The sequence below is a fragment of the Charadrius vociferus genome, unplaced genomic scaffold (assembly GCF_000708025.1).
Source record: "Charadrius vociferus isolate BGI_N301 unplaced genomic scaffold, ASM70802v2 scaffold325, whole genome shotgun sequence".
Lineage (NCBI taxonomy): Eukaryota > Metazoa > Chordata > Aves > Charadriiformes > Charadriidae > Charadrius > Charadrius vociferus.
Genome location: NW_009648526.1, coordinates 5,656,711 through 5,682,763, shown reverse-complemented (window position 1 = coordinate 5,682,763; position 26,053 = coordinate 5,656,711). Strand labels below are relative to the sequence as shown.

General features: G+C 38.3%; 1 protein-coding gene across 1 annotated transcript; it reads left to right on the top strand.

Annotated features, from left to right (window-relative positions):
* Nucleotides 1–1,968: 1,968 nt before the first annotated feature.
* ANXA2 (annexin A2) lies at nucleotides 1,969–26,049 on the top strand (the record flags this gene model as incomplete). The annotated part of the gene is made up of 12 exons (XM_009885792.1): nucleotides 1,969–2,026; nucleotides 6,073–6,172; nucleotides 14,210–14,304; nucleotides 17,471–17,584; nucleotides 19,817–19,907; nucleotides 21,276–21,355; nucleotides 21,695–21,754; nucleotides 22,404–22,497; nucleotides 23,250–23,345; nucleotides 24,274–24,332; nucleotides 24,995–25,117; nucleotides 26,032–26,049. Coding segments are annotated over exons 1-12 (978 nt in total), but the record flags the coding sequence as incomplete, so codon positions are not given.
* Between the last annotated feature and the right edge of the window lie 4 nt (nucleotides 26,050–26,053).

Genomic DNA, 26,053 nt, shown 5'->3' with positions numbered 1-26,053 from the left:
AACTTCTGCAGCATCTTTAAAGGGCTGGGTTGGATTTTTGCTCTGAAAAAGATTTATTCTCAAGTAAATTGATGCATGACTGTGACTTTAATTCCCTGTCTTATTTTTTCTCCCCTGGGATCTTAATTTTTCCTTGAAGTAAAGCTGCTTTTGTTACTTATACATAGGTTGCTTCAGAAGATGAAAGATTTTCTTTCTGTATTTTAAGTGAGGAAAGGCGTGATTACAGCAGTTAAACTACAAAAGCCATGTAATTGTGTTTCTGTGTTTTATTCTCATAACTCTTGCTATATATGTTAAAAGTAAGGATTTCTCTGCTTTTCTTTTCATGTACAGGAGGTTAACAGGAGCTAGAACAAAAACCAAACACTTGTTCTAGGGTTTTAACCAGATCTTCGTTATTAAGAAACTGTCTTACAGCTCTTGCTGGTTCTCTGAGCTCTTGGTATCAGATTGATCACTGAGTGGAGAGGAGTTTGATTTGTCTGGGAAACTTGCCTGGGTGGCTAATAGTGCTTGCCTGAGAAAGCCCTGATACCATCAGAAGAGTGACTGATGGAGGATAAAAAAGAATCTGAAAACGTGTAGAAGGGACATACCCAGGACTGGCTTGCACAATAGTGGGGAGTTGGCTCAGAGGGCATGCTATCTGGGAGCTGGGGTGGGGGAACCAGGGACATCGTGGAAGTGAAGGGAGTGACACCCAATGAGGCTGAAGATAGTGCAATTTTGGTTCCAGGCTCAGCTATCAGTTAGTGGAACGTCATTGGGCTTGAGGTGTTGCTGTCCTTTCTCTCCTGCCTCTCATCAAGCCAATTCTTTTCCCTGATAGATAATGTTATCTCTACCACTTGATTGTAGAGTTCCTGAGAAACAAGCTTTAATTTCAACAGGCAAAATAATGTTTGCTGCAGATGCCAACCTGGATGGATGACTAGAAAGTAATATGAGGGGCAATGTCTGTCCTTTCAATAGAGGAATTTGAGAGCAGAGTTTTGGGAGTGCATCCAGCCTCTTAAATATTGCCTCTGCCTGATAACCTTTGGAAAAAATTTCCTCCTTAGTTGAGAGACCCTTCCAGTAAAACAGTAATACAGCTCTGGCAAACTTCCCTCACCAGAAACCAGAGTTGAAAAAAAGCTAGAGCGTTGTAACATAAGCATATTGTGTCAGTGTTCATTTCTGCACTGTGTACAAACCATCCGAGGGTTGGGGTTTACCCTATTTTTCTTTATATATGTTAGCAAAATGTTATGCAGGTTCTGGCAATGGAGCAATTATATTGATTACCTTGCTTCAATGGCTCTTACTTTTGGAGCTATCATTTTGAGAGAGTCCTTGTTACCTAGTATCTGACAGTCATGTTACTAACTGGTGTTTGTAGTTTGTTCTGTGATTCATATTGCTGGGGAGCTGCTACAAAACCATATGATATTAGAGGCATTTGTGGCCTGTGTCTAGGATTAAAACTGAACAGCATTATGATTTTATAAAGTATCTACATGAATATAAATAGTTTCAATGTATTCCACAAGTACTTGAGGAATTGAGCATCTGATTTAAATGCTGCTACTTGTTGCTTTTTCACTTTGAGCTGGACCAGGCTCTAATGTTTTTGCACAATTTTCCCAGTACTGAGTTGTAGGCTTAGTTGATTCTGTTTATAAGGTAGAGATTCTCCAGTTCCTAAGTTTAAGTATTTAAAATGCAGAAGAAATGTGGTGGGTTATTTTTAAGGAGTAAAGATAAATTTTTATTTTACAAGAAAATGAAGACCTCTCACTGTTGCAGTGTTGATAGTGGTGTGGCTTGGAAACTCTTAAATCTGCTTTCTTGCTTGGGATTAGCAGATTCATTGGACTGTCACTTTCAGTGCTGCAGTGTTTCAGGAGTACATAGCACACTGAGGTAATTGTAAATATATTTAAATCTACTTGTTTTGTGTTTTTTTTTTCTCTTCTTCCAGCATTCTTTCAAGATGACTACTGTCCATGAAATTTTAAGCAAGCTCAGCCTTGAAGGAGATGTAAGTATTATTATCTAAACAAGAAAAGTTTGGTTTACTTAAACGCCACATCTTATTTCTTTTACAGGACTCTACCAACAATTGTACTGAGCTGTACAGTTTACAAGATTCCACACATCTCTTCTACTTTAACTTGAGTAAAAACCTAGTCAGCAGTGATCAGTTTTCAGCCACAAAGCAGCTGTAAACCATAGGATGATTATATGAGGTGACTAGATTTAACGACAATTCTAACTGGCCGGTAGCGTGAGCAGTGTTCATGTGCTGGGCCATATGAAAGATCACAGGACAAACTGAATGGCTTGCTTGCATCTGTGGTCGCTCTTTCTTCCAAAGAAACAAGTGAGTTAAGGGCAATAAGAGAAAATGGAAATGTGTTTGGTTTTGCTGGTATCTTCCAAGATTTCTTTTCTTTTTCTTTTTTTTTCCAATTAAAAATGGAGAACATTACTTATTGGGGATAATATTCCCGTAATAGTTGTCATCAAAACCAAACTACCTATTGAAAAAAATTATTTTCTCAAACTTCTTTACACTTTTCAGGATAGAAAATGAGAAAAGAAGTTTGGTTTTGATTGTCTATTTTCCACCACATCTGCACTTGCTTGATATTTTTATTGAAATACTGGAAAGCTACAGTCTTTGTTTGATTTCTTACATTGCAGCATTAGATGGTAGGGTTACCAGTGTAGTGTCAGGTTATCATGTCATGAATTTCTGGTTCTGATATTGTCACTGAAGAGGAAGTGAATCCTATCATGCATTACTTCATCACGTTGCTTACAAACTTGCTATACTTTTAAATTTTAGAGCTAGTAACTCCAGATCTGAGCTCAGTACAAGCAAACTTTTTGCCTATTTTTGTTACTTGTTGCAAAATAAATTATACCATATGATCTTTGTGAAAGAGCTGTTGCAAAGAACTGGCTAGTCTACTGTAGGTAAGTAGCGAAGCTGATTTTGTACTGCAAAAGCAGTCAACTCTTGAGATTTCTTGGCCGTGTTTTTTTCAACTGAGAATTACTTTTGGAATAGTATTGGAGCAATCTGTTCTCAAGGGCAGAACTGTTTCTTCCATGATGCTTGCGAGTAGTTGCAAAAGTCAAATTTGAATACTGTTCCATGCCAGCATTTTCATCAGAAATCCTGCCATGGAGTGCAAGAAATATCAGGCAGCTGGTTTGTTCTGTAGATCCTAAGTTTTTAACCTTGAGGGTATAGCATGGTCGCAGCTGAACGCGAGTCCTGTCTTGTGCATTAAGGAATTTGTGTGTTCTGCATCAGTGGTATAATGACTGATTTGTTTCAAGACAAAGAAACTGGCCTGCTGGCTTCAGCCTCATATCATCTTCTCCTTCCTTTAAGGAAAGGAGGGAGTTGTGCTGAAGTTAATCTATGCTTGCAGTCTGCATCTATCCACAAGAGAGTATAGAAACATTCCGTAACAAAGATCTTGCTGTATGCCTCATCACACGCTCCATCTTTGCACTGAGAATTGGAAGCCTATATCGTAGTCAAGACTTTGTAGCTTACTTGCTGGATGATGTCAAGTTACTCAGTTTTCAAACGTGACTGATGAGGTTTTTTGAGGACAGAGAATACTGAGATGTAGATACCTTGAAAGAGTTTGGGGTGGTTGGGTGTTTTGGGGTTTTTTTGTTTTTTTGTTGTTTTTTTTTTTAGAAGAAATGAAACCTCTTCAGCTTTCCTGTTAGTGATGTATGCTTGTGCCTCATGTTCTGATCTTCACGATAGTATTGAATTAATCAGGCTCAGAGGAAGTAAACCACTTGGAGGACCTCTGAAGCATGCTAGATATGCGGGGAGAAAAAAATAATCCTTCTCTGCTTTAGTCTGGCCCGGACTGCTTGTGCAGTTACACACTAGCTGAACTTACACTGCCACATCCTGGAAAATTTTGTATTGAACTAAATGGAAAGTCAGTTGGAAAAATTCTCTTGTCTGAAAGCACTCTGTACGGGTACTGTGGTACAGTACTGTACCAGAGTAATTTGAGACCATATAGTCTGGAGTTTAAATGGCTGTTTTTCATAGGCAGAATAATCACCCTGGTGAGACCTGTATCTACTTCACTGAAGTACTCAAGACAGTCACCTGAGAGAGTAAAGCATGGTCTTTGGGGATGCTGAATTTGAAGACGGTCTGTTTACTGGTAGAGTAGCCAGCAGAAGGTTTCTGTCTTTCCTGGGTATACATACATACATGGCGCTTCCTGGGTCTTTCAGCCGGTGTCAGGGAATCTGAATCCAACTTGTTGCATACATTGGGTGGGTGGAAGGACAGAGGAAAAGACGTCTCCCAAATATGCTATGTATTTTCTCGGTGTATGATATCATCTTACAGTAAAATACTCTGTCCAAATGACTCAGAAAGCACTTAGAGCTGAGTGGAAGGAGTGGTAGTCCACTCTAAGCTCACCAGGTGACTTGCTTCAGATTATCCAGTGGGGATGGTTAATTAGATAGAAGTGCCACATGATTTTGTGTACTAATGGGCTTTGGTTTAGGATTTTTTCAGGCACACAGATTTGTCCAAGGCTGCACTGCACATCTTCATTTACTGTTTCTGTTAGCAATTTGATCTGCTAACAGGAGAGGCTGTGTTTTGTGGTGTGGCTGTGTGCCAAACTGGGGCCACTTTGCTAGATTGAGCTGATGGTAAGAGACAAAAGAAAAAATAGTACAGTTTATCAGCACTTTTTTGACTTCCCATCTCCACAGCATAACACAGCCTGTCTCAAGAAGGCACAGTGGTTGCCGCCAGAGGAATCCATTCAGGACAGTCTGACTGACCTCTACAGGATAGAGTCAAATGTAGTCGAAAACCACAGAATTTTTTAGTTAAAATTTGTCCTTCTTTTAACAATTTGCATGTAAAAAGATCCTCCAGCGACATAAAGATAGGTTAGTCCTGTTTGTGAACCTGGCTTTCTGTTGGAGTTATGGACTGAAAAAAAAGTTTCTGGGGATCTTTACCAAGAAAGCTTAGTTGTTCATTCACTTAGGAAACCGCTATGGCAATTTCGGGTGTTAGTCACTGCACCTTTCTGCCAGAGGTTTACATCTCTAAACTGAACTCAGTGGAGTGGGATTTGTGAATATTTCTCAGCTATTTATATGACAATCTGTGGTTTAGTTTAACCTGCCCATGGGAGGCGATACAAGATAAACTGTTAGCTTACAATGAAGCTGCTGAGAAGAGTTGAATTTCTATTCTGATAACCTCCTGTTTGAAGCTGTAATCCTCAGGAGAGGACAATAATAAACAGCTGATAAAACGTGGTAACTTCTGAAATGTTGCAACTGTTTACTAAGTGAACTTACCCGCAAGTCCTCTTATTCTTAGCAGAGGTAATTTGAAATGTCATTTGGTTTTGTTAGCCTCCTACTGCTTAAACCAAGTATCTGCAGGCATAGACTTTCAAAAGGTGATTCTGAGTAACTTCTGCTTTCTAGAACTATGGGCTTCATTTTTTTTTGTTGTTGTTGTTACTTTTAAAGTCCATGAGATAGGGCACAAAACGTGTTCTAACTTACTCATTGTTAATCTTCCACCTCTGTCTACTTTTTATTTTAATTAAGTAGCCTGTGATCCAAAGTATTGACTTCAAATCTAAACCACTTCAGACTTTCACAGCAGATACTTAAACTTTCTGTGAATTAGCTTTCTGTTGTCAATTTCCTTCAGATCTAGACAGAAAACTCCAGATTTTAGAAGACTGAGGTTTAGTGAGTAAAGTTGGAATGTGTTATAGTTTTTTTTGCTGCAATAATATGTAATATCTCTTTGTATATATTTTTTGTTACAATAATCATGGCTTTGAGTGGATTTCTGGACGATACACATCAGGAGAACAGAGTTTGGTGGCTCTTAGCAGAATTCCGTTTTCACAGATACCCGATGGTAGTTCTTGTATTTAAAAATTTGGCTATATACCAGGTAACCAAGAGGCATGTGTTTTGTTAATGGCAAAGAGGACAGGATTACATGATTTAACTTTGAGGTTGTTTTTCTTTTCCTTCTAGCATTCTCTCCCACCAAGTGCATATGCCACAGTTAAGGCCTACTCAAATTTTGATGCTGACCGGGATGCTGCAGCCCTGGAAACAGCCATCAAGACCAAAGGTGAGGAATGTGGGCTGTGGTTTTGATTCTACATGTAAAGTAGTATGTTGGTGTGCCAAAAAAAAAAAAAAAGGGGGGGGACTGTGTCTCAAGACCAATGTTTTAATATCCTTACTCTAGAATACCTGTTTTAGGAGGTGTTGGAATTTCTCAGACTTCACTGATGAAAACTTGACAGAGTTATATTTTGAACTCTGTAAATGCTTGCTTTGAATATGCTTTTGAAGTTTGTAGTAGAGTTGTTGAGGTTATTACTGAAAATGTCCACTTTTTTCTCTTGACTCATCAGTACTTCAAATTCTACTACTTTTCTGCCACTGAGAATGAAGTGTCAACTTCTGTGGCAGTGATTTGGGACCAAGCTCTGAATCATGGATTTCTACTGGATTATTGGATTGGACATTTCTTCTTCCTTTCAGCTCTCCAGACAGCTGAATAGGGATGGTTTGAACATTTTTCTCCTGGGTTTTGAACTAAATGCTCATCTATCTTATATTAATTTGTAGTGAAAGAAAGTCCTAGAAACAACAGAATCTAGTTTCTGAAATGATGTTGCAGTATTTCAGGAGCAGGGCAAAATGAGTCTCCTGCTTCTCTGATCCAGGCTCTCAGGTAGGCTTCCACCTCCTTATATCAGTGTCAGGATCTACCACTTCCACTGACTGGTAGGAGACTCTCATGGAGCAGGGGAGAGATGCAGCTGTGTGGGAAAACCTGGTATACTGAAGCAGTCAGGAGTACAGGGAGTATGAACCACAGCTCTGGAGTAATACCTTGGTGGTACTCCCAGGGCAGTGATCCTCTGTCCTTGTCCTGCTCTGTAACAAAGAAAGGGTGTACCAAGCTTTCCAGACTTCTTCCAGGCCACAGAAGCAACAGCTGGGTGTAGCTGGAACTGCCAAGTCTTTCCCTGCATGTCAGGAGAGGGAGAAATTTAAAATCCAAACAGTTTTTCATCAGAAAGAAATGCAGTCTTCCATCGGTGCCAACAAAGCACATGTTTGACTTGCTATAAAATGTTAAATATTGCCCCTCCCTAACAAGCATGAGGCTTTCTTTCGCAAGGTTTCTTAATTTAACTGGACAAATCCCTTGTCTTCTCATTAAAGTAGGTTCAGTTCTGATTTTGAATTATTTCATGGTTTGCTTTTATTTTAAAAAAAATCATTTTGCAAGAGAGGAGTAAATGTCATCGTATTTGGCAGAGTTTTGTCTAGACTTAATTTTTTACAGCTCTTGATTATAGGGCAAATCTAAACATGTCAAATATACTGTCAGGGTGGGTACAAATATGCACATTTTAACACTCAAGCTGTTAATTAATGCAAAAGGAAACTGCAATATCCTAGGCAGTACAAAAGCTTTTCCAGTCAGGAAAATCAACCTCACGTTGTTTTTTTTTTTAATTTCTTCCAGCAAAGATAAGCAGTTGGCTGAGTTTGGTTTTAAGATACATGGAAACATTTCATTAGAGAGGTGATTCCCAACCCTTTAAACATGTAATAGGGAAAGTTATTCGTGGACCTGCATGTTTGTAGGATTGAGCTTATTTCTGCTTATTAGGTTGTTATCCAGGAGCTTTTTTGGGAAGGTGACTTTAAAGGGGAGATTCTCTGTATGGTTTTAATGCTGAATCTTCCACCACAAAGACTCTCTCAAAGGAAGTATTCCTGGGGGAAATAAAGAACAAGAGTGCTAGGACCCTTTTCCCAGTTACTATTTCCTTGCACTTCAAATGCTTGGTTGCAGGATATTTTCATCTGCTAATTCAGAAAATCAGCTAAAATGCAAACTCTCTAAAATATATGGGGGTTTTTCCAAATGAAAATTCTGAATCATCCAGGCAAGAATTAGTTTTCTACAAACAGTGATTTAAACAGCTACACAGGGTAATTCTTCCACAAGAAAACATTTGAAAATATTTCTGGGAAATATATTAGTAGTTTTTGAGCTAAAAATATAACACTTATAATGACCAAACAGTACATACCCACAGCAGCTACCTTTTTCCTAGGAAGTATCACTGGTTCTCTAGCAATTAGTTTGCATTGTATGCAGAAGGTAGAAATAAGCGATGTAAGTTATCATAGAATTGTAAAGAATGAATGACTTGTTCATCTTGTTTTAATACATTGAGAGAGATATGGCAGGTTATAAATACATTCGCAAGCTCTTTTTGTAGTAGAGGTGGTCAGTTTCAAAAAAAATGGACATAAGACCCAAGGATTTTAGGGGCTTTACTCTACGCAGGATAATGGACTCCTGGTATCTGAAGCACATGCCTGTGCTTTGTTTTGAAAATCTAGGTCTTTACATGCTCTAATGGGCCTGTATTTCACAGTCATCAAAGTAGTCTTTCAAATTATATCCTTTATAGCAGTACTATGGAAATTATATCCTATGGAGTCTTGTATTTGGGAAAAATCATTTGGGTATACCTTCTGTGTTTTTATATAAACAATATGCAAGTACGGTATTTGCAGTCAGAGCGGACAGTTGTGAAAAGTTACCATCTAATTAATTATTCAGCTGTTTCGCAGTAATGCAAACTCCCTGAATGAGAGTCATGACTCTCTCTTTTGGTGATTGTGTGTGTAAAATGGGTAAAACTTTATTTTACTGGCTAAACAACAGCCATATATTTGTTTTAGGGCAAAGACCTGGGGTAGAGTGTCTGACTGTTCTGCTCTAAATAATGTCTAAATATTCCTACATTCATTCACACTCTTCAGATTAATTCCTCAGAGGTTAGCCATCTATTGTGAGATCTGTGGGAAATACTGTGATGTGTTTATTGGGGCTTAGATCTATCTGCAACAACTATACCACACACATATATTGCCCAGCCCTTTGGGCTTTGAGTGGAGTTGAATTAAATGCAGGGGGGGTTATATTTATCCAACAGCCTAGAAAGGGAGATGTGCAGAAATGGCTCTCGATGATATAAAAGCAGTTTGTAATTTACAATAGTTCAACCTAGAGGTTGCATAATGCAAATAACTTGTTGCAGCTCTGGCTTGTTCCTTTTGTAATTGTCATTGCTGTGCCAGTTTCATTTTTAGGCTATTTAGTTTTTCTGTAGCAAGTTCATCTAGTGCCTTAGCGTGTCCTTTGTAAATATTGGCTTTTTGCTGAGGTTTTCTAATTTCTGTGTAATGTTCCATTGTGTCCCATGTATAGATTAGCTCAAGTATATGAGCCTAAATAGAAGAAACTACTAGAAGAGTGCTAACAGAGCATACATTAATCTGCTTTTAATCCTCTGTAGGGAAGGAGACTGTTGAAGTGTCTCTCTTCTGTTTCAGAGTTATTCCTTAGCATCCTGACTTTGTGTGTCTCAAATACTTTGTTAAATAATTTTATTGTCAGACTAGGTTGTGAATAGTCAATTGTTTGCAACCTAAACCACAACCTTTTGGGGTCTCACGGTATACTTTTTTATTCCATGACTGGCAGAATTCAAACACAGGTTTGTTATAGGAAAGTGCTTAGAGCATACATCTATAATAAATTCATTATATCCTGAAATTGGTAAAACAATTATGAGGTGTAAACCATAACAGGGGTCTTCTGTAAGACTGAATTCATTGTTTATATAGTATATCCAACACGCCCATACCTTTTAACAGTTTTTAATGTTAGGAAGCAAAAGTTTAGAGGAAATCTGCTCACATCCTGGTGGGGGAGGATAGTGTCTAAAATTCACCAAACTGCATCAGTTACATATTCAGAATGTTAATAGTATCAGTAAAGAAACATCTCATTGCAACATGGTTTGGGTTTCGTGAAATCTTACTAAGCAAAATAGCAGAACTGAAATTATAGTCTTACTCTATCTAAATTTTTCCCTTTGACTCCAGTGGGATCAGTGTTATGCAAGGCAGACTTGCAGACACTGCAGCTCATAAGCTCAGTCAAATAGTCCTAGGACTGTATTGGTACCGGATACACGATGGTGTTGAGGTCTCACAAGGGCTAATCACGTACATCTCCCACTAGTAATCTGAGGCCTGCAATCCCGTTTTGTTCATTCATGTAGACTGATGATCTCTGTAGTACCTAGATGCTGTTAGGACAGAAATAGCTTCTGGTATTCTGTCTGTGCTGTCTTTGAAAATTAAGTTTAAGAGAACAGGCTTCTGGTAAATGAGCTGAATGAATGTATGCCAGCTCTTGCTGAATGAAAGTACTTTAGCTCTGTTCTCATCTTGTCCTAGAAAGTTAAGTGACTGTCCATATTGTCCATTTTGTTCAGAACAGTGCTGGTGCTGCTGTTTTGGCCGATGGAAATTCAAGTATGGTGTCTTTTAAACCAAAAATTCAAAAACTCTAACTGATCATTTTGGTTAAGTTAATTTCCTCTTTTTTTTTTTTTTTCCTCCCCCTTGCTGATTGAGCCATAATACTGTGATCTTACCAATGCAACAGATTGCCTCTTTTAGAAGAAAAGTTGCTATTAATCAGAGGGTTGAGGGTGTTGTTTGGTTGTTTTAAGATCTACTTCCCTCTCCCCCCATCAAATACATTTCTATCTGCAAGGAACTTTCTTGTTTTTAAAAGAAATTGTGAGCCACAATGTCTAATTTTCAGTTGCCCATTGATAGAAATGCTCATTGATAGATTGATAAAATCTGCCCAGCCAGAGTAAATTTGGAAATAAACTTTTGTTTCATTACCCTGAAACTTTGAGAAATTTTAGTGAACAGCAAAGAAAAATGTTTGAGCTGCTCTCCTGCTCCACCCTGCCTCAGCAAATGTGAGTCAGCATCCTGTCCATGCAGCACGATTCCCAAGTGTGAAGTACAAGCACTTATTTTCCACTAAATGCCAGAGCAATGAGTTTACTTCGTATTTCCATCCACAAAGCATATGAATAAGAAACTTGGATGGAGTCATTTGTGGGCTTCTAATCTATCACAATTGTGATAAAACTTGAAAATGTCATTTGCTGGTTTTGAACGCCAAGGATAGTTTAAATTTAGAATTTATTAAAAAGCTTAAGACATTGGCTTATGCTGTGGCCCTGCAACAGCTGAAAGGCCCGATATCTGTGTGTCTGTCTGTTTGTGGCTCTTTCTGGACTAGGGGAATTTGTTGTTTTTTTTTTTTTATAAAATGGGAACACTTAATGTGTAGGAGTAGATTGTGGCTGAAGTGTGCAGTCAGAGTGTTTTCAAACCAAAATTTGTAACTAAGCCATATGATGCTTTCCAGGGCCTTTTGGCTTTTGCAGGCCAAGCTTGTGTGAATAAGAACACTGATGTAGGTCTGCCTCAGCATGAGCTGAGGACATGGGGCTCAAGTACAGTATTTCATTGTGAAGAATGTGGTGAAGATGGAGAAAGGAATTTTGGATTTGACTCATCATTTTAGATTCTGTAGCTAGGGGCTGAAAGGTCTTTTGCAACATTCATGCTTTATATGATTAATTTTACAGTATCTGTTACAGTTCTTTGTTTCAAGTTGCTGTGAAGTTGCTTTGGACAATAAGGAAAATAAATGTAGATGGATTCTGGTGGGGAACTGAGTCCTGCTAGTAGCTACCAATCCAGTTCTTACTTTCTGGTCTTTTTTTTTTTTTTATCCAGAAATCATCATTTACACTGATGTGTGTGCAAATGTGAAAAAAGCTATTCATAACACTTGTAGTAAATGGAGAGACTTAAGTTGAAACTCTGGGCTTATCCCAACCTCTAGATTAGAGCCACCTATTTGCTTCAAAACCTGGCATGCAACTCACCAGAAAAAAATAACTAGTTAAACATTATCTTTCTGTTGCAGAAGAATATGCACTGTATCAGATGTGCAATATTTAGAAATAGTTTTTCCTCTTCTAAGCTTCATCCAGTCAGTCTGAAAATAGTCCAAAACAAGTAGTTGCACAGCATAGCTATATTTTAGCTTGATATTTAAGTGTAACAATGAGAGCTGTGCTAGCTGGCTCCTCTGTCCATCCATTTATAAGCTATGCTAGCCATTCTGTTTGGAGGACTTTATTATCTGGACAGTACTTCCAGCTGTGCTGTTATTCTCCACCTGTGTTTGAATGGCATGTCCAGACAGCTTTGGTTAACCAATAATGTACAGGAAATACAAACAGACATTTTACCTAGGGGCTGAATTCAGCGATACAGACACAAATAAGCATTGGAGAATTGGGGAAAGGGTCTCAAATTCTTTCACTTCTATCTTTTTACAAAGCATTCTAAGAAAAAGATTATAATTGTCCTACAAAAACACAGTTGTGTTTGGTATTTTAAACAGAGTAAGAAAATTAAATTCAAAATGAGATTTTACTTGAGCAAGCTAGTGTGTCCTCACCCAGGCCTTGGGAAATTTCAGCCATCTGCCATTTGATTAAGTACACCTTTTCAGTTCTGTTCAGATACATTCAGTGTCAGTGTGCCACATTCTTTTTCTTATCTGTTTCTGCAACTCTTTTCCCCCCCTTCTCCCGTGCTGCCCCCTGGCTGCTCTGTTTCTGTTGCTAACAATTCTTTTCTTTTACCTTGTGGCAGAGGGGCTTGCATTTCTAAAGATTTTCCATTGAGTAATGGAGACCGGGTGCTTGCAAGGGCTGTTTCTATAAGCTTTCATAGTAAAAGAAAGGGTTTAATATAGATTTAATGCTTAGTTACAGGAATATAAATACAGCTTGTTTGGATTTTTCTTCTGTTGACGTAATAAACAAAGTGTAGCTGTCCTTGCAGAGAGCTCTTTGAGAGACGTGGATGTTTGCAGGGCATGGTAACTGTATGTCCAGTGGGTTAGAGCCCTATCACAGGATACAGAGATAAGTCAGATGCTCCAGGTTGAGCTCAAGAAGCTCAAGAGCCTCCAGTCCAACTAGGCTCTAGGATATCTTTTGAATTGCAGAGACCAAGCTGTGGATGAGAATTGTCATCACAGGAAGAACTGTGCCAGTCCAAAGAATGGAAGTTCAGGAGAATCCAGTTTGAAAGCAGCAAGTGAAGTGGGGAAAACAAGAGGGAATCTGAATGCAAGTTAGTAGCAGTAAGCAGGAGCAAGTGGAAAAGTCACAAGATGCTGCCTGCATTGAAAAGAACATAGACTAGCATGTAGCTGTATCTAGGAAATAACATCTTGAAATCCTGCTTCCTCTACAACATAAAAGCTCTATATGCATTGCCTGCATTGATGACCCCTACAGGAGCTAAAGAAGTGGTGTGCATTAGGTTCTATTGACAGCCAGAGTATCTAATTCTAGATGCATGCTTTGGCTTCTAACTTAGAATAAATCTTAATGATCTCCTTGCATTCAGCCTGCAGGTGCATTTAAGTGCATGGATTTGGAAAACTTCACTTAAAACTAAACCTTTACTGATACATAATTCACTTACTTGAAAGATAGGTTGGGAGTTTGAGCATCCAGGTCCTCTAGGCATGCTAGTTAAAACTCAGCATGAATCTTCAAGTGATGATTTAAAAAAAAAAAGTAGCACAAACATAGTTCTTCCATTGTCAAAAACCCCTTCTGTCTTCTGAGACTCAGAGCTGCTGAGAGAACGAAATATACTATTTTATTTTCCCGGTTTTATGTTTGGAGTGATAATTAAGTGTCTATGGGTTAAATAGAAAATATAACTACTTTATTAAGAAGCTTTAATTGAAAATACTCTACCGAAATGGCAGGGCAGGCTTTAGTAAGTACAGGTTCATGTCAGTTTTAAAGCCTGTACTCTTGAGCAACTTTTTGCAGAATATTGAATGGCTGAAGACAAGTAAACAAACACACAAGTGAAGCAGAAAACAGAAGTAGCGAAGCTGGTCACAATCTAGACTTTGTTGAGGTGTATGCATGCCTGTGTACACAAAGATCTGCATCACATCAAAAATTTGGGCTGTAATTGGTTGCCCTGTGTCCAAGGCCAGGATGTGACATATACTAACTAATGAGAGCTGTTGAGCTCTGCTCCAGACAGCACATATGCTATGTTTAGAGTGTCGGAGGACATACTAATACAAAAGAACAGTAGCAAGAAAGTTTCTTTAACTCTTCGTCTTATGTCTTTGTAGGTGTGGATGAGGTCACCATCATCAACATCCTGACAAACCGCAGCAATGAACAGAGGCAGGATATTGCTTTTGCCTATCAGAGGAGAACCAAAAAGGTAGCAAAATATGAAGAAATACCAAGTATTGAATGCTTTTCTCTTGGACAGTTAGATTTTTCAGGGCTTGTGTGTTTCACAGTTAACTGGGTGTAAACTGGAGATAAGTACTATTTGATTTATCTTTTCCTTGAAATTAAAGATGCATCTACTTTGTCCATACAGTCACAGTTTAGGACTGGTGGGACTTCCAGATTTGTTGAGTATGTACAACTTGACTGAAAGCTGTTGGAGACGGTGGTTTCCTAGCACCTCCAGCCAGCTAACCGTAGGATTCCCTGGTGTAATGTGCTAAATAGTAGTGAAAATCCATTGACATGATATGCCTCAATTTGAACAAAAAGGTGAAAGGGAGATGGCTTAGAGGATTGATTTTTTTTTTCTTTATTTTTTTTTAAGACAGCTCAGCGTAAGGAAAGTATTCTATTTCTGTTCACAGAGCTAGCTTAGATGAGAAAAGACTGCAGTCAGTTGTGCTACAAACGCTGCAGATGTGTAATAAAGTGATATAATGAGCTGAACTATCAGTAGATATTACCCTGTCAGAAATACCTGAGGTACTGATCTGTTGATGGAGAGAAATCTGTAAAATATGTGCAGAGTTCTGCATAATGAGTCTTGCTATCTGGAAGGCAAGATTTGTTCTCTTGACTTTTGAAGTTTTGAGAATCTTACCATAATTGAAGTTTTATGCCCACAAAAAAGAGGAAACTTTTACAGAGTTAGGATTGTGATCAATGTATCTCTTTCAGGTTTGCCAGACCCCAAATGGTAGTTCTCCAGTATCAGCCCAGAATGCTCATCTGAAACCAAATGTAAATCTAGAGTTAAATTTTGGAAATTCACCACATTTTGTGCATGGCTGATAGAGGTACATGCAGAAGCACGCACAAGTTGGACGCATGCATGTGTGCACATGTCTGCACCCTGGCAGTCACGCCGTGTGGGCACTGGGAGAACTGTGCATATAAGTGGACCCTAGTAGTAAAGTGTGCCACTTAAAGCTTTGTTAAATGTTTTGCATGACCACAAAAATGCACAGTCAAGAAAATCTGCAATTTTTTTCATGTAAATGTTTCTCTCACCTTTTTTCCTTGCTGTGACCCAAGAGCAAACTGAATTTATCACATTTAACAAGTGCCAAAGAACAAAACAGTCTGTAGAAACAATGGAAATTTGCAGTAGAAACCACTCAGTGAAATAAACAAGTGAATGGCAATTGAGGAGGAAGCGGTATTTGGAAAGACATGAAGGTATATATTCTGGGGACAGTATCTCATGATTTTCTTTGGCAACGGGTTGTGCAGATTTCTTTGGCAATGTGTTGTGTTGTACTAGGCTGCTCATTTTGGTTTTTGCAGGATTTCTCAAAATAGATCATTATAAATTTTAAAAGTCACAGATTTATGTCTATTTTCACTCCTTTGAGTTGAGCTGTGTCTAATGGAAACTACTGGTAATCTTGAGGAATGGTGTTTCATCTATGCAGTCTTTCCCCATCACCAGCGTTAACGGAGCCACCAGTGAATACTGGGGGTTCTGCACGTGTGTCTTTGTGTGTGTCTGGTCAGTCTGAACTGCTGCCGATAATCTCTGACTTTGAAATAGACTGCTAATATCCAAATGCTCATTTGGAACACTTAGTAAAACCTTTTCTCTTTGCTATTTATAAATTTATGATATCTGTCAGTTGTCTGCTTCCTTCCCAATTCTCTCTTAGAGTGCTCCTAGCCAGAGCAGAGAACAGCGGAGCGGAGATGCTGCTTTCGTAGCTCGGGGGGGAAGACTTTATTTCTCTAGAAGCCTGCTAATAGGAGGGCAGGTGCTTGGTTCAGTTTGAGATGTTTTGTTGCAGTTATTTTGGTAAATCCTACTGTAGTGATTTGTATTTTCTATAGCCTTCACACCAAAGTGCAAAGATTACAAAAACTTCACTCAGTTAATTGGAATTCGTGGAATTGTCCTAAAATTTATTATAAAGATATGCAGTATCTTTGCTGTTTCAGCTAATGTCTGAAAAACCTGTTTTCACACAAATAAGTGATGGAACATTGTATCCAAAATTGAGTTATTGGACTAAAATGTTTCTTAGACTAAAGCAGCTAGATGCCCAAACCCCCGTTCACTATTTTGGTCAATCCGTGCAGTAAGTGCATACAGTATTAGCATATATTAGTGCCCTGGATTAAATGGGTGACTCTGGAAATGAACTAAGTGCCATGGCTCTTTACCTCTCTGGCACAAACTTCCCTGCCGTTTTGCTGAGGACACTTTCTCTACCCCCTTTTCCCCTGCCGCTCAAGCTCACAAATTGTCAGTGTAGAAACCAGCAAGTGAAATGCAGCGATTCTCTTCTGAATGCTACAGACTTCACTTCAGCTTAGGGAATACATTGATCTGTGTAAACCCCAGTCTTGATCCCAGGGATTGCAACTTTGTAACTACACTACAATGAAGCTGATATTAGCATTATTCAAGTTGCACCTGAAACCCATAAAAGAGGACATGCCCCTGACTTTATTTGCTATGGATTTGCATGCATCCTGTGAAGTGAACATTCTTTTTCTCTGACTGACAATTAACAATAGAGACTGTGGCCACACACTTCTGATAGTTTCCTTGAAGACAGGGGTAATTCTTCTGTGCTCAGGGACAATTTTTTCTTTTCAGCTAGATGCTTGGGAACTGGGCCTGTACAGTGGAATAACTGTGCAGTCAATTTTCTGATGTCTCAGCTAGTAAAGGGCTGGGATAATAGGAAAAACACAAATAATACGGTGCTACTGGGAAAACTGTGGGAGTATGATGGAGAAGCACTGACCGCAGGGAGTCAAACTCAGATCCATCTGTGCTTGTTAGCTCCAACAAAGCATCAGTGCTTCAAGACTGGAGCGGAGCTGTTCAGATGTGTCTGCACCATGCTTCCCAGCACTTCGTCAGCCACCAGTGGATTTCTTCATATTTTCAAAGGATGCGTAAAAAAATTCTTTTGCCCTAATTTCTTTCTTAAGCTTTCACAAAAGAAAAGCTCTCCGTGTTGTTTCCTTGTCAATTGTGTAAGAAACACTGTTGCAGGCTTGGAGACTTAAAGCACTACAGGCTGAATTCTCTGGAGATCAGAAATGAGCTTTAATTTTTTTCTTCCATCATACCTCCTTTTTTACAGGAACTTTCTGCAGCGCTTAAATCTGCTCTGTCGGGTCATTTGGAGGCAGTGATCTTGGGCTTGCTGAAGACACCAGCACAGTATGATGCCTCTGAACTGAAAGCTGCCATGAAGGTAAATGATCTTTGAAATTAAAGTATGTTAGTCTGATGATGCTGTCTCAAGAATGAGTATGGAATTCATATCCAAGGCCATAGTTTTCAAACATGTCCACTGATTATTTAGTACTACAGTTTTAAGTATCCAGCTGCAAGGCATCTAAAATGAGAGAAATTCTGGAACCATGTGATTTTGAAATGTTAATTAAATCCTCTCTTTAAGGAAAAGATAATGTTCATCAGGTCAGGATAACTGATTTGCTGACTGCTCTTAAACACAGTTTACAGGTTCATAGTACAAAAAAACATTAGGAGAGCAGCTGTTAGCTGGAGCCATTAAATCCTCTGCTGGCATTTATGGACTTAAACAGTAGTTTCCAGTTACTGGGTCATATCACTGGTCTTGAAAGAACATCCTGTACCACACCTGCCTCTGTGTAGAACACAAGGAGGAGGAGGATGGGGCATCAAAAGCAGTCTTTGGAGAAACAGTGCAGCAGTGAGTCACTGTGTTCAGTCCCCTACAATCACAGGCAAGCGTGGAATAGATTGCTAGTTTAGAAATATCTGCTCTGCAGGACACTGACACGAGACTTTGAGAGGTACTCATGCCACTGCATTCAACTTTCTAAACAAACTAAGGTTTGGGAATTTGTATTTATAGTCATCACTTAAATTCTGAATGTTTTGGTGAGGTTAATTTTTAAAAAATATTTAAAAAACAAGCATTAAAATTTGTCAGTTGGAATTCAGAACAAGACCAAAAACCAATTAATTAATTTCTCCAGACTATTAAAAAGGAGTTAAACAAACAAACAAAACTACCCTCCCCCCTAAAAAACCCAAACCCCCAAAACCAACCCAGTATAGAGATTGTAACTCTTTAATGATGGGCCAAATCCCTTTTTTGAGTAATCGGATGCTGCCCTCTTCTGGCTTAAGTAGAGGCTATCAATAATTTACTCTGAATCAGAGTAATTTGGGTTTGGGTTTTTTTGTTGTTTTTGTTTGTTTGATTTTAAATGTCTTACATCTGATATGTTATATTTAGGATGACCACATACTTATATAGCATTTATGCTGTAGTTCCAGCCCAAAGACCAAGCTGTTACCTCAGAGTAGCCACAAATGTAGAATATTCTATTGTCTCTGTAGGTCAGCTATTCCCAACTCCCAAGCACCTAGTCTAATGTTCTGAATTTGCCTGAGCTTAAGTTTGACTTGATACATAGAACATAATATGCTATGACATGGAATTCAAAGTTGAGTAAAGCAAAGTTATCATTGAGAAGGTAATTATTTTTCTGGTACACATTTTTATGAAATATTTACAAAATCTTAAATTTTGTTAGCCTTCACTTCTTCCTGAGATACCTATGAGAACCACTCTGTGGAAAGTTTCCTAATTCTCTTAGCTGTGAGCCATTTTTATAAAATCACTTGGGTTTAGTCCTCCCATTTTTATTTTTATTTTTTTTACCTTAATAGAAGTACTTTTTCCAAGAGGGTAGTTTTCCACCTAATTGCCTCCATTTTCCAAATGTGTAAGACTGAGAAGTTTTCCCAAGATGTTACCCAGCAGACTTCTCTTGGAGTCCTGTGCAAGCCATGCCCATCTTTGCCACATACCAAATGACATTATGTTACAGATGGGCTTAGCAAAGAGCATCCTAACAGGCGGCATAAGAGTGTTTTTCCTGTCTGCTGGTGATGCTGGAAGCTGAGGCTAATGAGATTAGCATGAACACCGTTCTTTGATAGGTAAGAAACAGAATGAAAAAAATGCCAATGAAGCCTTTTTTTTTTTTTAAAAAAAAAAGAAGTTTCTTTTCAAAATACTGAGGTATCTGGCTGCCAGGTGGCTTTACCAACTAGTAATCCAGGCATCCTCAGGGGTTACTGGACAGTGAAGCATCTTCACCTCATCCAAGTTGGTCTTCTGTTGTGAGCCTGTCCTTCAGTTTCCTGTCTTTATCCAGGAACAAGAGTATTGCAGTGGTGTTAGCAATTTTTAAATTTTTCTTTTTAAAATAGGCTGGTTATCTATATAAAATAGGTTTAGAGGACATTAATCAAGCCATATTATTTTGGTGTATCTGAATTACTATAAGGTTTAATTGGTAGCTGATACATTTTGATGTGGTTCGTAATTTTGTTATAGTGCAAATACCTATATTACTTTTTAAACAGTAGTAATGCAGCTTAGTTCAAAGTACTTATTCCGAACTGAATCATGTATGTGTTGCAGGGTCTGGGAACTGATGAGGACACACTCATTGAAATCATCTGCTCACGAACAAATCAGGAGCTTAGTGAAATTAACAGAGTCTACAGGGAAAGTAAGTTTCCTTTGAAAGTTTCAGTGTACTATGCTTTTACACTAAGTTGCTTGGATAAGTTGCCCTCGGTGTGAATTTGATTATTAGAGTCTCTTACACACCTGCTTTGATTCTCTGGCAGTTGGACATACGATATTATCTTTTGCTGATGTCTTGGATATTTGTGTGTGTCTATATAGTTTCATCTTGTTGCTTGGCAGCAAATGAATTGGAGAACACTTACTACTCTCATAAGTTGTGTCTAAATGGGGGGGTGGGTGTAAGCAATGTTCATTCTGTGCATAGTGACAGAATGAATGATGTTAGGTTATGCATTCTAGTATCAGTTATGTGATAAGTAGGTGAATCTGAAATGTACTGAAACATGATTCTAAGCTTATTTGGTAGACCTGCCAGAAAACACATGAAATAAAAGTTCATAAAAGCATATATTCTGTTTTTCAACTTTTCTAAAGCATGTTATCTGATTGAAGTAATAATTCTTAGTTGATAATAAGTAGATACAAGAGTGAACTAAGTCCTCAAAAAATACTACTTTTTCTTTAATATTCCTTATATTTTTATATTGGCCATTCTGGTTGGGTTTATCACAATTCAGTAGCACAGCTGTCTAGTGCCTGTTTGTTTATCTGAGCTTTAAAGTTGAGCTTCACCACAAATAGACTGAAATGTAATAATTTGCTGGGTGCTAATGCTTCGTAGCTGTCAAGTGATTCTCATAAGGTGCTGGCTAAGTCAAAAAGCACAAGCAAACCCAATGTACTCGTAATGGCCAGTATTGAAAAAAATACTATGTATCAGCAAAGAGAATGTTGCTGCTGTAGATTAGGTTGCTGTTGAAAAGACCAGAGATTTTGTAGCGTTAGAGAGTATTACCACTTGGAAAGCAATTAAAATGTTTAGACACCAGACCAGAATCACACACAACATTCCTCTGTGTGTTATGATTTATCATAACAGGTTTTGTCTTTTGCATTAAAGTTGTAATTGCAGTTGTCTAGTCATAAATCCACAACTGGAGAAGGCTTTAGTGCTGTGTTTATCAAACAAGCAAGCATTCATTGGTAGCTAGGAATGATCTAACAGGATATCGAGCTTAAAACAGTATTCCTTTCCTTGAAACAGTCCTAGACTTTACTGTTATCTTTCCATGACAGACTTTGATTGCATGGGAACTCTCATGACTAGCTGGTAGCAATGTTGGTTTTGTTGTATGCAAGCATGCGTTCGTTTTCATTGTCTTCTACATGTGACTTAGATTGTAGCTGTTTGTTTATGTGCATAAACCACACTAATTAGCAGCTGTTCTTCTTGTAAAGGAGCACTTGTAGGACACCATTTACTTGAAAAGAATTTTTTGTTTTCTAGTGTACAAGACAGAGCTGGAAAAGGACATTATATCAGACACATCTGGTGACTTCCGCAAGCTAATGGTTGCCCTAGCTAAGGTAGGTCTGTTCATATTTTTCCACTTTTCCTAATGTGCCTGCCCTTTGGTAACAAACTGATGGCTGCCAGTAAAAGAACTGGATTTCTGACTCACTTTTAAATTTCCTTGTATTCTCACTGTCTTTTGGGTGGAAAAAAATTATTCAAATGTTGAAGGGCAAAGTATTTTGACAAAAATGCAGCGTTCATAGCAGCAGCTTTGTAATGGGGACGGAGCACAGTGTTACTTATTTAGCAAATTCAGATTAAAAAAAAATCAAAGAGAAAAGAATATGCATATAGCAAACTGCTTACTGTCTATTAAACCTCTTTTTAAATACCGCTATCCTTGTTTGAAGGGCAAAAGGTGTGAAGATACCTCTGTGATTGATTATGAGCTGATCGACCTAGATGCTAGGGTAAGTGCTGGTAATGACCATTAAATGTCTTAATTTGATCAAGCTTTAGGGGATATTGAAAGTACAAATGCTATGAGAGTGAGAAGCATTTATGAAAGTAGGTGTGTATATTTGAGATTGTCTTGCACAGTAATGTTTGCATGCTGTCAAGTTATCTGCCACTTGCAGTCCTGATACCTTCCGTTACCAGTTTTCACAGGCTACTTACCCATTAGTACCTATGCAGAAGCTCTCTGGTATTTCCCTTGGGAGTATTGATAAAGAGAGCCTTTAACAAAAGGAAGCACATACATTGTGAAGACTGGTTGCAACCAAGTAATTGTGTAAGATTGAGAGAAGTGTCAATGAACTTAATGGCCGATAATGCTTCTTTATTACATCTGTATCTGTCTTACTACATCTGTATCTGTCGAGAGCAGTTCTGCTGAGGTAAACACAGCTAAATACAGAGTAAAACCTGTAGGTAAAGGTAAATACAAAGTAATTAGTCTTAGTTTCAGATTAAATCCATAGATCATGTCCTTTTGTGTTGGGCGCCCTGGCACAGTTCTAGTAATGCTTGTTTTCCAGTAAGGAAATTGTATATGTTTACAATGGCTTCTTGTGCAACTCCTAATTTTCATGATTTTGCTTTTCCTTCTAACCCCAGGAGCTCTATGATGCTGGTGTGAAGAGAAAGGGAACTGATGTCCCCAAGTGGATCAACATTATGACTGAAAGAAGTGTCCCCCACTTGCAGAAAGGTACTAATCGAGGCACAGATGGGTTTGTTTGGTTGGTTTTTCCCTATGAGAGAAAATTAAACCAAAGTGGTAACTATTTTGTCCCAGATTTGAATGAAATTAATGTGAAAAGCACTTGTAAAACATCGGAGATCTCATAAATCTTAATTCATGTCCAAGCTGTTAATTTTTTTCAAAAAATATAGTTATTTGTGTGGATTTGTTAATCTCAGTTTGAATGTGCATAGAACTCTTTTTGCACAGGTGTAACAATGCTCAATTATATGTCACGTACACTGAGAACAAAAATGTTACAAATCTAGAAAACATGGCTGCAGGAGACCTTGTGAAGTCCTTTAGCTTTTCCCTCTGTCCTTGGGTAGCTTAGCTATATCATGTGTTTAAATCTGACAGCGAAGATTCTGAAAAGTAGCTCTGATATTGCTGTAAGAAGTACATGGGAAAGCCATTTGAAGACTTTTATTTTTAGGGCCTAAATCACTGTTGTTTCAAAAAATACTGGTAGAGGATTAAGATGGCATTTTACCAGATTATGGAGGTGTTCAAGGAAAACAAAAAGGCCATAGCATAGGAACTTTACTATCAGCTGACTAACTTAGGCTGTACTTAAGATAAAGTTCTCAGAAAGACTTGGACAGGTATTTTTTAATCGTATGTCTCTGCATTGCGTGCTCTATGTTTTTGATTTGGGTGGTTACATTTACCAGTTCTTCGTCTGATTTTGATTTCACCTGTTTTCTTTCTTGTGATAGTGTTTGACAGGTACAAGAGCTACAGCCCATATGATATGTTGGAGAGCATCAAGAAGGAGGTTAAGGGAGATTTGGAGAATGCTTTCCTTAATCTTGGTGAGTTACCGTGAAGTAAAGAGTATCTTTAGATAGGATCTTTTCAGTGCTCTTGCAATGTATTGTGATAAGGATAGGGCCCAGCATCCTCTGCATTGCCGGATGAGAAAGAAACTGGAAGTGCTGGCATTATTTGATCTACCAGTGTATTTTAGGATATTATGGGTATTGAGAAGTAGCATAGTTTTGCCCTCTGCAAAATATAAACCTTGCTTTCCAGATGAAAATAAAAATGCATGTGTTTTGTAATCGGTTGTTAGTTCCACTTTTGTCTGATGCAGAGGCTTAATGTTTGTTTCCCCAAACAAACAAAAAGGTTGGAACTATAGCTGAACACATCAATATTCAATGTAGACATAGGCTATATAGGTATTCAATGTAGACATAGGCTGGAGAGAGAAGAGTGCGTGTGTGAGAGAAGACAGGCAGTGGAGGATGCCAGAGGCTAATAAAAGAGCTGATTTGGCATTGAATTCTCTGAAATGGGGAGGCAGGGTGTAAGGCTGGTACTGTGGCATGAGATGAAGATGACAGGAATGTCACCAAGTTGAAGAGGAAATTCTTTAAGAGGAAAATCCATTTCAGACTAAGAATGAACTGAGAGCTCTGTAATGCAAATGGAGAATAAACAGAGCTCAACCTTGAAAGAGAGACTTCTCATGGATTAGCATACAATGAGTGTTTTCAGAAAAGAGGTTGCTTATAGAAGTGAAAGAATGAATTGTGGTGTTCAATCACAAGCTTAGCCAAACCACTTCTAAGTAACAACTTGGGTAAAAATAATTTCTCTGTGTCCCCTTTTGGAGAAACCTTTGCTGAAAACCTTATTTTGACTACTTATCACGTCTTTAAAAATGGCTTCAAGATTTTCTGTTCTGCTATCTCACGTATGGGCAGCATGCTTAACTATTCTTATCTCTCTCTTCAGTCCAGTGCATTCAGAACAAGCAGCTGTACTTTGCAGACAGACTGTATGATTCCATGAAGGTAGGGAAGACTGTTCTTTCTTTCTACTCATTTTTTTCTTGCCATTGTTTCATCAAATTTTGATTCCTTAGGCACTTTCATTCATATGATGTGTGACTGGCATGTGAATAAATTAACAATGACTTAGTATTGTTCAAAAGCATTCTTTAACAGTTATGAGCCTAGATATCTATTCAGGTGCATTTGGTATAGGAAAATATAGGGAAGGGTCTCATTATAATGATCTGTAGTTAGATCAGTTGATTATGATTAGCAAAGTTAGACACATCTTTTGCAGGTAACCAAGAGCTGATAGCAGAAAAAGCTGTTTATTGAAGTGCCAAAATAAGACACTAAACACTTTCTCAAAAAAAGGAATGAAAGAGAAACGCCTGGTGACAGTCATTAGGCAATACCAGGAAGACTTCCTGGTGAACCAGAACTGCTGCTTACAGTCTAAGTAGCTAGATTTGTGACTGGAAGCTGGTCAGACACTGCTGATGGGAAAGGTATGTTGATGCTCAAATTCCTGGATCATAATAATGACCTTAGTTAGAAGGTTTAATTCATTGTATCTTTTATTGCTACATCTCAGTTGCCTGTAGTTTACTGTCTTACCGTTAGGTGTGGTGGCCTTTTACGCATTTTGGCTATTACAGTTCTAAATGTGTATCTGCTTGTAGGGCAAAGGAACCCGCGACAAGGTTCTGATCAGGATTATGGTCTCCCGCTGTGAAGTTGACATGCTGAAAATTAAGAGTGAATTCAAGAGGAAATATGGAAAATCTCTTTACTATTTCATCCAGGTATGTTTTTTAGCTTTCTTTTTGTACCAGTTGTGTGGTCCTTTGCAGCAGTCTTCATTGGGTTAATCATACCATTAGAATTCATGGGAGGTGTTTTAGAGGCTGCAATGAGAATAATAAGTTATTATCCATGCACTATTGAAAAAAACAGCTTTGACTTTACAGTCTACAGCTGGTACAACTCCTGGCAGCCATTTGGCAGTGTATGTAGGCTTTGTGCAATCAGCTGCTGTGTTACGAAGGAAAATTCTGTTCACCTGTCCCTAGCTTCAGACCAAAAGAAAAGAAAAAACAGAATTTCTCTGTGATTGCTGAATGAAAATAGAACATCTAAATTGCTGCTCCCTTTCATTTCAGTGCCCATTTTAGCTAGAGTGATTTTTGTCTGTTTCTGTGACTGGGCAGGAGCTATCAGTACTAGGTTTTATTTAACTTGGGGCATAGGTAAAGAGCTTGTGTGTCTGTTTAAAATCCAGTCTTCTACCCACTCTCACAACAGCATTCTTCCTTGTGTAGATGAAGTTGCGTCAAAATCTTAAGCCAAAATCTTTTCCTGAATATGTCAACTTTAGATTATAAGCAACTTTTCACAATATTGAACTTGATGTATGATTTTTTTGCAGCGATCAGTGAGAAAGAACAGAATCGAGTCCTTCAGCTTTCCTTACTCGTGTTGCTCGCTCTCATACCACAATTCCTCTCCCTTCATGGCCTTGCATTTGTATTACACGAATGATAAATGATTTCAATTCACACATAAGTAAAACCCAGTCCAGATAGTCTCCTCCAGGCTGACAGGGCTTCAACTGCAAAACACAGTCTGTCCCACAGGTTTAGAATCTAATGCACGTGCTTTCATATTTTGTGACTGTTTCCTCATATGTATATTGTATTTTTTTTCCCTTGCTTTACAGCAAGACACAAAAGGTGATTACC